Source organism: Alternaria conjuncta, assembly GCF_024043145.1.
Source record: "Alternaria conjuncta strain BMP 0040 chromosome Unknown scaffold_1, whole genome shotgun sequence".
NCBI lineage: Eukaryota > Fungi > Ascomycota > Dothideomycetes > Pleosporales > Pleosporaceae > Alternaria > Alternaria conjuncta.
In genome coordinates, this window is record NW_026250090.1 from 1,427,469 (window position 1) to 1,442,232 (window position 14,764).

Genomic DNA, 14,764 nt, shown 5'->3' on the forward strand with positions numbered 1-14,764 from the left:
CATGATTATGGCGTATCATTTTGGATCAGTAAGTAAGCAGTGTAGATTAGTCTCAAAGATATCATCATTCTGCTTTCATGTCACCAGTGTAACTTGCACTGTGATTGTCGACTGAATTTTCCACCCATCCCATGGTACCAGACACCAGCCACCTATCCGGGAAGGAACAACGTAACAATATACCACGGCTCTCAATTCCGAAAATGAAGATGAAAACTATTAGCAGTCGCAATAGGTTCAAATGAACGCGCAACATGATAAGTGTGACTTGACTACGCGTCGAGGATCTGCATTTCGCGCTACCTGTCCGCGGTCGCCTTGATCTTCATTGGCTGGTGGCTCGTTCCCCGCGCCTTCCCTCCCTGCATGCGTTGCGTCGGCAAAAACTACCGCCGACGTTCGATGTCGACAGCTGTAACTTCCAACACACGAGCACGCATCAACAAACGCAGTCGTCCACGCCAACGAACACGATGCGGTCACTACTCACCCTCTTCAGCGCGTTGCTGGCATATACCACGGCTGTGTACGCAACCGCTCTCACCTACCGATTAGAAGCGCACGAGAAAGCATGCTTCTTCGCGACCGTTGAGAACAAGGGGACCAAGCTGGCCTTTTACTTTGCAGTATGTGTTCCACCCAGAAGACCAATGCGCATTTGCTTTTGGGCTGTTCAGAACCACATCGCCATGCAGTAGCAGCAAAATCTATGGCAATCGAGCTGACGGACATGTGAACAGGTGCAATCCGGAGGCTCTTTCGATGTCGACTACTCGGTTGTCGGCCCCACAGACAAAGTCATTCTCGACGGCACCAAGGAGCGGCAGGGCGATTTTGTCTTCACGGCGCTTGACGTGGGCGAATACCGCTTCTGCTTTAACAATGAGATGAGCACATTCGCCGAGAAGATGGTCGATTTCGAGATCGCCGTACGTACCACCTGGCCATATCTCTCCAGACATCGCCGAACCGTAATGCTGACTCCATATTCTTACAGGTTGAGAACGAAGCCGCGCGCGCCAAAATCCCATCCAAGCAGGGCTCCTCCCCCGAGCAGACCTCTGTCCTCGAAGAATCCATCCTCAAGCTCTCCGCGCAACTCTCCACCATCTCCCGCAACCAAAAGTACTTCCGCACGCGCGAGAACCGCAACTTCAGCACCGTCAAGAGCACCGAGAAGAGGATATTCAACTTCAGTTTGATGGAGTCGGGCTTGATTATGACCATGGCAGGACTGCAGGTCTTCATTGTCCGCTTCTTTTTCCAGGGCGCCAGGAAAGGTATTATATGACAGCTCTCTCATCATGAGAGGAGTTTGGGGCACTATGGGCTGACGCGTGTTGGCAGGCTACGTATAAACGCTGGTCCACGTTCAGGACTGGGGCTCAACCATGGTTCGGACTGGAAGTCTGAAGATGCCATATTGGTTACTGTCACACAGGTCGAGACGAGCGCACTTTGTTTGATTTACCTATTTTGGGCGCTTTGGGGCTGCCGGAGTGTGTAAAACACCGCGGCATCTTTGTGGTACTCTGGCGCACTAGCAAGTTTACGAGAATTTTGGAACGATGTGCAAGAGCCATCCGCTTGTTAACACCCTTGGATTCAGTACGAAATGTGCTGACAAACGTGCATGCATTGCTATCCGTCCCTAGGCGAACCCGCGCGCAGTTCCCTCTAAGTCGCTTGGAGGCCCGTGCTCCCCCACTCACCTTCCCGCATACTAGCTCAATATCGATATCGTTGGGATCGTGAGTCTTGCAGGACTATTATATGTAGGTTTCTATGCGACTAACCATTTCTTCAACCTCCTGGACGCTGTCAGACTCATGGGATGTCGGCGTTAAGGGACTTGATCACTGGACCCTGAATTCTGTGGTCGACGACTATCGGGCAGCCAGTAGCAGCGCGGCCGTTGCTATTCCCTCTCACTCTCACTTGTCCTTTCGCTTCTATTGTGGCCGACCGTCCGACTGAGTCACCTGTTCTCGCAATATCTCTCGCTCCGTTCGGTTAGGTGAGCGTGGTAATGCGCACACAGAGGCCATATAGTCTGGCTTTTTCCGCCTTGTCACCTTCTTTCAACTCAAACTCTCACATCCCACCATCTTGACTATCACAGCCCTCTATTTTGATCCCCATCACCCACAACTTGAGTATTTTCATCCGCTACTCTCATCTTTACAACCCTTGACCTTTGCTCTTTCGGCCCACACCAGTTGCTCGTCATGGCAGCAAACGACGACACCGTCAGGCGGGATTCCGTGAATAGCTACACCAGCGGTCCGCAAACCCCACAGGGCGCACTCGGTCGCTATCAGACTCAGTCACCGCACGATCCCGCGATGGCCTTTCCTCTTCAAGCGCAGCTGCCGACTCCCAAGATGAGCCCGCAGACGCGCCAGCAAATGAGTCCGCAGATGATGGCCGAGTACATGCGCCGTCAGGCCATATCAACTCAATCACAGCCGCGCCCGACCACTATGCAAGCGCAGCCTCCCACTCGCGAGGAAGCTCAGGCACGTCAGAACCGCCAGTTTGCCCTGTTTGGAATGGCCTATTTCCAGAGGTTGGACCCGCAGGCAAAGCAACAGTTTCAACAGTTGCCTTCCCAGAAGCAAAACGAGATCGTTAGGAACGCAATCGAGCAACGTAAACAGCAAGAGATTCACAAGGCGCGCGGGCAGCAGATGGCGGCGCAGCAGGCAAAGCAACTGGCAGCGCAGCAACTGGCAGCGCAGCAACTGGCAGCGCAACAGCTGGCAGCGCGACAGGCACACTTCAACAGATTTACACAGCAATACATCAGCTCGTTCAGTCCTGAGAAGTTGCAACGATTCAGACAGGGTTCCGGAACACAGCAAAAGCAGCATCTTTGCGATGTCTACAAGCAGATGCAAAACGCGCAGAAGCTACAACAGCAGAAACTGCAACAAATGCAGCAGCATCAACCAGCCGGGCAGCTACAGCAGGTGTTGCAGCCGCAACAGCTCGCGCAACAACCTCAACGTATTCTGCAAACTCCAAAAGTACAGCAACATCGACAGCTGCAGTCGCCACGTATTCCGCAAGCTCCACAAGCTCAGCCACATCGACAGCCGCAGGCGCAACGTATCCTACAAGCTCCACAAGCTCAGCAACATCAGGAGCCGCAGGCGCAACGTATTCTGCAAGCTCCACAAGCTCAGCAACATCAGGAGCCACAGCCACAACGTATTCAGCAAACACAACCGGCGCCTCAGCTGAAGCGGCCTCGTTCTGAGGACGATGAGGCAAGCCCAGCCACCAAGGTAGCCAAGGTCGCACAGACAATTACAGAGCAGCAGCCGAAGAACACAGAGGATCCAGAAGATCAGAGACTCAGGTCTAAGCTCACAAGCTGGCTCGCATCCAACGAGGCTAAGGAAGAAGCTCAGAAGAGCGAGCAGTCTGCGGAGTTGCACTGGCAGATGAAGCACGCTGGCCCTTACGCTGGCCCTTACGCCGGCTATGAACCTGCGAAATCAAACATCCCCGACAACTCGTTCTAAGACTACATCACCACATCCGTTCGAGGCACGCTTGGACAACCTCATGGCAGACCGACACACCTCACCCTCACACTATTGTCGTTTAACTACAGGACATCCTGATCGGCGTCTGGATACCTCACGGTCTTTGCATTCGGTGTTTGGCTGCAGGATTACCTCGCAGTCTTTGCATTCGGTGTTTGGCTACAGGATATCTCGACCGGCATCGGGATACACTTCTACTCTTTGCATACGGCGTTTGATTATCTGCTTCACATTACCACACTGGGCGGAAACGGTTCTCGGAAGAACACAGCAAGGCGTTTGGTCAAATCGCATTACGATACCATACTGGGCGGGAACAGTTCACGGAAGGACAAAGCACGGCGTTTGCTTTTCTTCGTTTCCCTTTATCTTTCTCCTTTTGTGTTCACTTCTGCGTTCGACGACATTACCATCACACATTTCACGGGCTGCATCAACGCTAGTAGCGTTTGCAGCTTTGCGGCTAAGCGACGCGAACGGAGTTGCATGTTCATCATCATCAACATTATCAACGCGGCCGCTTGATGTAAAGGGCGCTATTATCAACACGGAAACGGGGGAGGAGAAAATAGATCAGAAAATACACGATAAAACATCCATAACATCTTGCTCTACTGTGACTTCTATTCCCGTCTTTTATCAGCTCTCCTAACTTTGTCGAGACTCATCGTCCTCCACCACCCCATGGATCTAAAAATGCCCGACCAACGCGCCCATCTGCCCCTCTTCCTCCTGCCTCTCGTAATCGCACTCTCTTTGCTTGAAATCGTGTTCGCGGTCAGCCTTGCTGGTTCTATCTCCTACTATATCATCGAGCGCATGCTAGTGTTTACCCGGGATTGTCTGTATCCGAATCAGCTAGACGGTGTATATGGCGTGTCACGGTTTACGAATGTGGATAGGGGCCTCATAGCGTTCTGGCTGCCTGTTGCGGTTGTGTTGGTTTTCAGGGTGCTTGTAATATGGGAGAGACAGTTGGGATGAGAGAGCGGGAGGGAAGGTAGGCGTAGGCGTTGGAATGCATGGAGTGGGTGAGTAGTGCGGGAAGATGTGGTTTAGTTCAGTTATGATTGGGTAATTGCGACGATTTACGCGTTCGTAATACCGTCTCTATAATTTGACACTTGCGAGGATCGAATGAGTCTGTTGGACAGTGGCTTCATGAGTCTTAGCGAACGGCCGTGTTGATCGTGACTGTATAGTGCGATGTAGCGAACAGCCCTAATTTGCAATGCCAAACAAATCCCGTATGCTCGCCACACACTCTGCGAAGCGTTCGTTTCCACTCTCGGAGTACGCAATTAGTAGACGTGGCCTACGAGCGCACCAATCTAGACCAACGCATTTTACTTTGGACGTGTATATAGAAAGTTATTTTGCCTCGCTGCGATGAACCCAGGTAGAAGGTTTCACTATATCAACATACTTCCTCGAAGCTCATAAGACAACACCATCCAACATGCGGTCAACGTACTTCCTTATCGAGCAAACCGAGCTTCACAATTTCCTTCGTGAACTGGATGCTTTGCATTCCTGGGCGAGGAACATGGCAGGCCTCAGCACATCCGTCACGGCGCAAGCCCCGCTGGGAATGCCCGCAGCCCGACCAGAACCGCGCTATTATGCACACGAACATCCAAGATGGCCCGATCCGTTTGCCGCCTCGGCTTGGAATACACCTTCCGAGGATGAGTACTACACAGCTCCACCAGCTCCAAGGCCCCAGCATTTCCAGCACCATCAGAACCTCAATCAGCCTTTCGGTGGAATGGGCCAAGGGTATGGTGGTTTCGAATATAAGGAGCGCGGGCATATGGGATATGAGTTTCGTCCACCCTCACCTGGTTTAGGAAGGCGAGGTGCAAGTTCAACGGGAATGTGTCGGGATCAATCGAGGGGTGAGGCGCGTGCAAGAGCCGCATGGACAGTGCCGATGCAGAGTGGACCACATCGCACACCGGTGATTACTCGAGCGCCAAACAATCCACACACACCGCAAAGAGGTGCAATATTTGTCAGACGACCTCGCCGGACGAGGCCGCAAAGAAATGCAGAGAATGCGGAGGTCATGGGTGATGGAACTGAGGAAGAGGAAGATGAAGATGAAGAATATGTTGAAGAAGAGCACCAAGGGGTTGACCATGAAGGTGAAGCTCCGGGTGGTGATTTTGTTCCGCAGTCATAAGTGTGAGGATCGCGCTTGTGGAGTGATTCTGTAGTGATGCGGCATCTATATTATCAGCTAGTGCAAGATGTTCGTTGAGCAGGTCACGTACAGATACTGCAAGACTTTGTCCTTCTACACGATGTGGAAAGTGCGAAGATTAGATGCAGTATTTTCCCTATTAGATTTGACGAGTTCAGGTATCCAGCAGTCGCCGACGACCGTCATAGCCGGATGCTGAGATGACCCCATGTCCCCATACATCTGCTCGAGATTCTTCTCAGCATCGACCGGACGTAGTGCCATCATGGAGTCGCATCCTGGCATGTTGACAAGGTAGTCGCCGATCTGTATCGTGTCTGGTCCTATTCCGAACAGCCCAGCACTTGTGAAAAAGCACGAGCGGCCCTCCTTTGTGTGGGCGAGGCCTATCCTGTTTGCTTCGGATAACAGGCGTAAAATGGGTTTCCTTTTCCTATTCCATTTTTCGTATGAATTCCAACGACGGAGTATGTTTTCCCAACGAGATCGCAGCTGTGCTTTGTAAGGAGAGGGATGCGGATCCGCAACATCGTCTTCCATGGGTATCACACGCAGAGCACAATACAAGATCATTGCATCCATCGATTTCTGCTCTGGCGTACCGATGGCGTGATGTTGGACGAAGTAATTACCCCATCGGTACAGGGTCCTCTCTTCTGTCTCATGTTCGGGTCCTGGCGGATCTACGACGCTATCGACGACGCCACCAAAGGTCGCCTGTATTGTGAGCAGGCTATTTTCAACGGTAACCAATGACACCCCTACTGGCAGAGTTGAGCATTCGTACTTGAGAGATGACTGGAAAGGCCTGTATCGCATGGGTAACCTCCAATCCGGGACCCATGAAGCAGCGAGTCCACCGAAGGACCCAGCGCAGCTCATGATGGCCATTGGAAATCGGATCACTTCGATCTTGCTCAACCGATCATAAAGCTCATTGACTGAGACTTGGTAGTCGACTACAATTGATGTCGAACTGAGACTTCGTAGTGCATAGATTCTGTCGCGATCATCTGCACATCTGGTAGTAGAGAACCGTGTCAAAAGTGTCGTCATATTTTCGGCTCCAGCTACGATACGATCCGTTTGGGCACCAGTAGTATTTTCATCGCACTGAGACAGCTCGTCAGACTTGGTATCTCGTACTGCAGTGAGATTGCTCAAGCGATGCAAGATTGCCGTAAAATGTGGTGTCACTGCTTCGTAGGAAACGTTCTGTTCCAGATGTTCGACAAAGACACGGAACTGCTGCCACTGCATTGTGCCACTACCCGAAATGATGTAGGCTTCGCGGGCATGCATGATCTCTTGGACTACCCAGCGCCTCGTAAACCATCCGGTCTCAAAGAACTGCATGAAGCGAGCTTCCCCATCGCGCGTGTATTCTATCTTTCGTTCAAAGCTGCGCTGTAGCGCTTGCAAATCGCACCCGGGCTCTCCAGTCCAGATCAGCACACTCGTAGCACATGCGTAGAGTTTTCCCATCATGGTAACCTGCTTTCCTTTCTCCTCGTCGTCCGCTTGGTTGATGCATATAGCGTCAATCCACAGGGTTCGGACAGTACATCCTGGGGTAATACCGTCCCTCAGGTACCTCAGGATCTGGGTAACATTGTGACGGACACGCAAGCGAGAGTTCGCCCCAACGAAGACGTACGCCGAATCTTCATCTGAGCCCCAAGCATACGATAAAGCTTCGTAGCCGACTGGGTCTTGCGTCCTGGAGGCATCATACGCCCGTTCGACGATGTCCACGCGTATGGGATCTTCGAAGTGCGCCGCGGGGTACAACTGTATGAAACGTGTGTTGTCATCGTCTGCGAGTGGTCCGTACTGGTAATCCTGAATAACCGTCATGTCGCAGGCTTTGCGTCGTTGTCGAGGCAATGCTGTCGCGATTGCTGAAGAGAATCAGGCTGGCCTGAGACTTTCGTCCCCTGGTGGAGGGGCTGTGCAAGACACACATGATTGGCGAACGCCTGCAGCTGAGCTGCTGTCTTTAGGCGGCCACACTTAAGCGGCGTGGCACTCGTTCGCGCAAGACTCCAGCGAAATGACAGAGACGGAACGAGCATTGCGTAACATTTGACCTGGTTGGGGTAAACTCGCATGACGAGAAGTCGGGAGGACGTCCGTCACCCCTTCTTTTGACGCGTCTTCCATGCGCGGACATCGTTGACCGCGGATGTGGAGATGGGCGCCCGGGCGCTACCCACACGCGCTAACCGAATCTGTAAATGACATCACCACACACTTCGGTGCTCGCGCTTTAACGCCTATCCAGCTCGGACGGATCATGTCAGCGATCGGACTTCGGTGCACACTTAGCTTGCCCTATATGGATCTGGGGGCCTGAAACCAGCTCCATCAGTGTTGCCAGTCGACATTGTGTGTATTGGCTCATCGAGCTACACTGGTTGCAGCATGGGAGCACCTTCTTGTCTATGCATGGGCGGAGTTAGAAGGTTACGACCGAATACCGACCGTATGCCTCTCAACATCGATTCTTCCTAATGTACCTCAAGACGTGTATAAAAGGAAGTCAGTCCCGAGTGTTGAAGTGACAATTGGGCAAGCCTTTGTTTTCTTCACTCTACCAATAACCACAGAACCCCTTCGTTCGCACACGTAGCAACATGGCGTTGCTATCCAAACTTAAGAACATCGCCATAGTCGGTGCCAACGGCAACGTCGGTTCATACATTACCTCAGCCCTCCTTGCGAAGAACCATTTCAACGTCACAGCCGTCACGCGTATGGAGTCCAAAGCCACCTTCCCATCCGGCGTCAACGTCGCACGCATCGACTACGACAGTCCAGACACCATAGTCAAAGCTCTGACCGGACAAGATGCACTAGTCATCACAATGAGTGTCTTCGGTGGTAATGCGCAGGAGAAGCTCATTCGTGGAGCAGCCCAAGCTGGAGTACCATGGATTCTACCAAACGAGTTCGGCATGTACAACACGGAAGAGATCCAAAACGAAACCATCGGGCCTGGCAAGACGATCGCTCGCAACCTCATCGAGTCGCTCGGGGTTTCTTCTTGGATAGGCGTAACCTCCGGCTTCTGGTATGAGTACTCTCTCAGCGGCGCTTACTTCGGCATCGATATCCCGAAACGAGAGCTTGTGTACTTTGACGATGGGAAGCAGCGACTGAACACTGCCACATGGCCCCAGACTGGGCTTGCTGTGGCGAACTTGCTATCCCTGCCAGTATCGGCATCTGATGACAACGGGCCGACACTGGAGCAGTACCGCAACCGCATGACCTTCGTATCGTCTTTCGCCCTCAACCAGCGCGAGATGTTCGAGGCGGTACAGAAGGTTACTGGCACCACGGAGAAAGACTGGAAGATTACGTCGGAGCCGTTGAAGCAGCGCTTGGCCACCGCCAGGGAGAAGATGATGATGGGTGATCGCATGTCTTTTGCGACAGCTTTGTACACGAGGTACTTCATCGATGAGGCAGGTTTGTTCGAAAGGGACCATAAGCTAAACAATGATGAATTGGGACTTCCAAAGGAGGACCTCATTGAGGCTACGAAGCGGGCTGTGGATCTGGCGAATACCGACTTCCACAAGAAGATGTACTCATAAGTAGTTATAGATTTAGGAGCGCCACGCTAACACACTTCCGAACCTCGCCTATACCGTTTAGAGATATGTCGTTTGTGAGGCCTTGAGGTTCTCCATCTATTTTCCTACTACCACGATTCGCATCAGTCAAACACTATAGCAGCTTTGACAACCTCTTGTTTCCTCACCGCGTCCAGGCACTCCTCCCATTGCTCGATTCGATACGTCTTGTTCGCAATGCCACCCAACTTCAATCTCCCAGCATTCACATACTCCAAGACATGCGGTATATGGCTCATGCTGCAGAAGCTAGCCAGAATCGTGATCTCATTTTCCCAGATCCGGAAGGGCGACCATGCAATTTTCACACTTTCGTCGTATACGCCGTAAACCACCAGCTTACCGCCTTTACGCACGTACTCGATGGACTTTTCCAGAACTGTCGGTGCACCTGTGGCTTCCACGACAATGTCGAAACCGTAGGGGTTGTCGGTCGAGAGCGCAGCCATGTCATCTCCGGGGTTCTCGTCGGATATTGTGATGTAGGAATCGGCGATGTTGAGTTCGCGCGCGAGATCGAGTTTCGGGCCGCCTTTTGAGGCGATGGTCAACTAGGTCGCGTTAGTAGTTACGCGTAACCTTTGGATGTGCTGCATACATGAGCAGCGCCATTCATCTTGATCAACTGAGCCAACAATATGCCAGTCGGCCCGCATCCGAAAAGCAGCACTCTGCTTCCGACCTCCATCTGCATTCTCTCAATACCATGCGCTGCGCATGCGGCGGGTTCGAGCAAGACGGCCTCTAGATCCGGAAGGTTTCCAATAGGGAAAACCATGCGAGCTGGGTATCTGCAGTACTCTGCGAAACCACCCGGAACATTACCGCCATACCCGATGACATTCTCACAGAGTTGGGTCTTTCTACGCGTGCAGTAGAAGCAGTTGAGACACGGCTGCAAGGCATCGGCTGCTACGCGGTCACCAACCGCGACGTTATGAACGTTCTTGCCGATAGCGGCGACGGTGCCTGCTGCTTCGTGGCCTGGGAAGGTGAGTGAGGTGTGTGGAGAAGTGAACGACCGCTCGTACCGGGTATCAAAGGATACTTCAAGGACGTCAGCTTTGTCCAATACAGAATTTCCCAAGAATCTCACCTTCGCTAAAAACTCGCCTTTGCTGCAGATGTGAACATGCCGAGTCAGTGCATGCGTCGCAAGCTTGTCGCATCCGAAGCTTACTGGTAATGCAAATCCTTCAAGGTGGTCAGTATGATGTATACCCCAAAGACTTTCTCCAATTCTTCTACTTACTGTTCCGCATACACCGCAGGCTGAGATCTTGACCTTTCGTGTGTTAACGCAGCAAATACCGCGGGGTGATGAATAGTGTGTCGTACAAGAACATCATCATCACCGATTGTTGGAACATCGATGGTCTCGACTGCGAATTTCTCGGGGCCAGAGTATCTTGATTATCTTAGCAATGAGACATCGTATGTCACGCGCCGAGCATGCCTACTGTAATGCTTTCATCTTGGCAGGCACATCGAAGCGTTGACGCTTACTCGGTTCTGCATGGCCGTTCATGATGGAAATATGTCAGAAGAAGGATTCTGTTCACTACTCTGGAAGAACATCGTAACTCATCACTGCTTATAAGCAATTCCAATTGCTTGTTGAGTCGTCTCGACGCGAGCGCTGGCTAGACGCGTGTGTGTACACGGTGATGCGGGGTTCGGCAAACCTTCCCCAGAAGTACGCACCACGGACTACTGCATCGGGAAAAGTTGAGAACTACCACACGTTGTGCGTGCCCGGGCATCCAACTGTCATCATGATAATCGCATCTTTACCTGATCGATTTTGCCGTCGTTATTACGAGTTGATAAAAGTCAACAGCTGAAGGCGACGCCACTGCGCACCATGCCCTATGCCCTATGCCCTATGCCCACTCTCCCGCCGCCGTGTCCACTGACGCGGGTATGATGTACTTCATAAGCAGGAAAAGCGTCGCGAATCTGCGAAGGCCTTATGGCATCCAAACACACCACAATCGAGAGACCTACCGGCCTTGCGAAGTAACGCTGACTTTGCATGGGGCTTCTGGAATCGATTACCGCACAATATTCCAATCACAGCTTCCTGAAGTCTGAGTGTCGACAATGAGCAGATTTTAGAATTTCCTACCTCGCCATCGAAACCTATAGGCCGCCATCGGGGCATACGAAGGTGGATAGCATCCAGGAATGGCCAGGAACTGACTTCGATATCACCTCTGTCGAAGCCGCCGCTATCTTGGGTAGGTCCAGTGCGTTCGGCATGACAGCTGGTGCTATACCCCTGTTATCGATGAGAAAAGCTGTGGGTATGCAGCGCTGACAGACTACACTGCAGGTTCTCCGAGCGGTATAGCAGTCGGCTTCTTCCTTGCCCAGCACAAACAGCAACTAAGAGGCAACAAGATGATCTCCAAGATCACAGTCTTCAAAGCGCGTCAACCCGTTACGGACGACGAATATCCGACTCTGATCTTTTGGGTAAAAGATGCACCCAATCTTTATGGAGAGGTCGATGGCGCGCAATTGGGGAACGTCTCGAATGTGGATGCGATCGATGTTGCCGAAGATTTAGAGGAGACGAAGGTATTGAGAAGGAGCGTGGATGGAAGGAGTATGTTTAGAGAGCACGTTATTCGTGTATGACTGTAAATGTAAGCGATGTCAGAGCAAAAGTCCAACAGCGTAGAGACGCGGATCGGAGATGAAGCGGCGAAAGGGTTGACGAAGGGTGGGATGGACTGTATTGAGAGGTTGTTGGCACACGCGTGTGCGTAGTAGACATGGACAGAATGGAATACTTCCCAACAGGATACTGTGCATACGAAGCATCTGCCGATGAGTGTATGGAAGCTGTTGATGGTGTTGACGCGAAGCTGTAGCGGACGCTCGGGTTACCTGCTCCGACAAGACATCTTTGGCTGACTAATATGTCATCCCGCGTCACGCTAGACCGAACGACGCGTCGACGCGTCCAGCTTCACCATACATACGCGCAACACGCTTGTGGAATGCAACGCTCCCTACATTATTCAATGGCTGCTTCTGCCTCAATACATTCATCACAGTTACATTGTCATGCTTCAACGCCACGAGCTAGTACAATATAGCTTATGCAGGTAATGATAGCACGCACTTTCTATCGCATTTACAACAAACGCCCGCACAATCATACCGCAAGAAACTACTGATCAATTTAAACGAACAACTGTCAATTAGGATGGTCGCGAAAACAGAGCTCCAAGCGATATGGTTTAACGGACAAAGATAAGACAACCACAGCTTATGAAACGAAGGCCAGGAAGGCTTGCAACTATGACCTCTCGGCTTTATGCTATTCATATCACCCAGACTGTTCTCGGCTCACGGCGACGGGCAACTTCAGTGTACACACGGGAGAAGAGGCACCCGTCGTGGGTTTCCAGGTGCCAAAAGGTCGAGGGTCCAAGGCCAGTGTCATTGCTGAGCAGGTAACGCCTTCACTGTATCTCGGTGGCGGTGGTACTTTGTACTGTTGAGTGAAATGGAACGACAGTAGAGTTGCTTGCAACTGAACTTTGTTTCGTAGTACGCTTAGAACGCAGTGTGGGTCGGGCCCCAGCTCTACACATTCGACTGCTCGTGCACCTTGCGCAAAGATTAGGTCTAGGCTGCTCACCCTTCACCTCCCCGCCTCCCGCCGGAAACTACTTGTTCTTCTGCTCCTCCGCTTTCGCGTACTCGTCCGCCGCTCAGCCTCAACTAGTCACACACTACCGCGCTCTTCCTTTTCCGCCGCGATGAAGGCACTCAATTTTCTGTCATGGACGGGATTAGTCGCTCTGGTAGCAAGTGAGCGTCTCATCACGACACACGGGCCTCTCTTGAATATCTCAGCTCCTCAAATTTCCAGGAGGAACGCCATTCCAATCGACTTTGCTGGCTTCAACCCTGCGGACCCCGGCTTCGTCGTCCATACTCGAGCAATCAGCGATGAAGAGTATGAAAAGGCGGTATGTCGAGGCCAGAAACTCTTTCTCGCAATGACCAGAGACGGCAATCAAGGCACACGCTACATCGATCCCCTCAACAGCCCTTGGGACGGCAGCCTCGAGGAAGAGGGACTAAAATGGGCTTGGGATATGTGGGAAGACGAGGACTCTTGGTGCGCCTTCGGCCACCAAGGGATGACAACCGCTTTCAAAGGTCTCAGCATCAGCGATAAGTCGCTCGACGACGGAGGAGACAATCAGTGTTTCAGCGCCTTCCACTACAACAGTCCGGCCGTTCTCTTTGATCCAAAAGATTCCTTCTACCTGGATGACCCCGATGGTCGGATGTTGCCAATCGACAAACAATACTATCTTGATCCATCGGGCAAGAGGCAGCGGGTAAGTTGGGTTTGCGCATCAGCCTGCTAAGCCGGATAGCATAGCAAATCACAGGGGTGACTGACACAGAGCCTAGTGCACAGCTTCCACGTACACGTTCGGCGTCAATCCCAAGGCGGGCGTACTCTTCTTTGTCTCGCGCAGTAGCCCCTTCGAAACCGCAAAGATGCTCTGGAAATACACCCCAAAGACCTCTGAGCTACCCGAGCTGCGCGCCAGTTCTGACTTCGCATGGGGCCTCTGGAATAAGCTACGCGGAAAGGATAACCTTGGTGACATCCGCAAGATTTTCAGCCTGTACATCAACAACAAAGAGACGCAAGCTATCATCGATAAAGCGATCGCTAAACAGGAAGTCAAAGAGCTGAAGAAGTGGCCAGGAACGGAGATTGATCCAAAGTCGGAGGAAGGCCTAGCGATTATCGGTGAGTGTCTCCCCATTAACATCTCGTTCTACCTTCAGTTACTAACAAGATCGCTCAACAGGTTCCGCGAACGGTCGAGCCGCAGGTTATTTCCTTGCGCAACACAAGAAAGAGTTGGGCAAGGACAAGTACATCTCCAAGATCAACGTCTTCCTCACCGATAAGGAAGACCCGCTGAGAAACATTCTCTTCTACGTCGACGATGTGCCTTCGCCGCCGCCGGAGATGGCGGAGCCTGAAGATAAAGACAAGGACAAGGATAAGGGCACTGGGTTGGTGGAGTCGAACCTTGTTGATGGGGATGGGGATGGGGATGGGACAAGTCTTATAAGACGACACGTGGTCTTTGCAGGCCGCTCAGACTAGCTACGTAGGAATCGGCCTTCGATGCTGCGCCTCAAGTAGATGGTTTTGTGTACATGAAGGAAACGATTAGATAGTTAGACGAAATTGGTTTAATTCGAGAACATGCGATTACTAGCACAAAGCGAACCTTGCTAGAAGTACTCAATGTACGTGTGCATTTTAGAAACGATGATATGTACAAGAAAACACTATCGAGCTTTTGCCT

At 51.9% G+C, this 14,764-nt stretch overlaps 6 protein-coding genes across 6 annotated transcripts; 4 read left to right on the plus strand and 2 right to left on the minus strand.

The window, feature by feature from the left end:
• Window positions 1-473: 473 nt before the first annotated feature.
• On the plus strand, window positions 474-1,291 carry J4E85_000512 (uncharacterized protein; the record flags this gene model as incomplete). The annotated part of the gene is made up of 3 exons (XM_051464802.1): window positions 474-626; window positions 741-929; window positions 998-1,291. The coding sequence occupies 3 exons, from the start codon at window positions 474-476 to the stop codon at window positions 1,289-1,291; spliced, it is 636 nt and encodes a 211-aa protein (XP_051331323.1).
• A 937-nt stretch (window positions 1,292-2,228) lies between these two features.
• Window positions 2,229-3,530, plus strand: J4E85_000513 (uncharacterized protein; the record flags this gene model as incomplete). The annotated part of the gene is made up of 1 exon (XM_051464803.1): window positions 2,229-3,530. One exon carries the CDS (start codon window positions 2,229-2,231, stop codon window positions 3,528-3,530), a length of 1,302 nt encoding a protein of 433 aa, XP_051331324.1.
• A 2,323-nt stretch (window positions 3,531-5,853) lies between these two features.
• Window positions 5,854-7,617, minus strand: J4E85_000514 (uncharacterized protein; the record flags this gene model as incomplete). The annotated part of the gene is made up of 1 exon (XM_051464804.1): window positions 5,854-7,617. One exon carries the CDS (start codon window positions 7,615-7,617, stop codon window positions 5,854-5,856), a length of 1,764 nt encoding a protein of 587 aa, XP_051331325.1.
• A 779-nt stretch (window positions 7,618-8,396) lies between these two features.
• J4E85_000515 (uncharacterized protein) lies at window positions 8,397-9,362 on the plus strand (the record flags this gene model as incomplete). The annotated part of the gene is made up of 1 exon (XM_051464805.1): window positions 8,397-9,362. The coding sequence occupies one exon, from the start codon at window positions 8,397-8,399 to the stop codon at window positions 9,360-9,362; it is 966 nt and encodes a 321-aa protein (XP_051331326.1).
• A 122-nt stretch (window positions 9,363-9,484) lies between these two features.
• On the minus strand, window positions 9,485-10,929 carry J4E85_000516 (uncharacterized protein; the record flags this gene model as incomplete). Its single annotated transcript, XM_051464806.1, has 3 exons — window positions 9,485-9,952; window positions 10,000-10,385; window positions 10,908-10,929. 3 exons carry the CDS (start codon window positions 10,927-10,929, stop codon window positions 9,485-9,487), a joined length of 876 nt encoding a protein of 291 aa, XP_051331327.1.
• Window positions 10,930-13,177: 2,248 nt separating this feature from the next.
• J4E85_000517 (uncharacterized protein) lies at window positions 13,178-14,559 on the plus strand (the record flags this gene model as incomplete). The annotated part of the gene is made up of 4 exons (XM_051464807.1): window positions 13,178-13,768; window positions 13,845-14,193; window positions 14,255-14,465; window positions 14,526-14,559. The coding sequence occupies 4 exons, from the start codon at window positions 13,178-13,180 to the stop codon at window positions 14,557-14,559; spliced, it is 1,185 nt and encodes a 394-aa protein (XP_051331328.1).
• Between the last annotated feature and the right edge of the window lie 205 nt (window positions 14,560-14,764).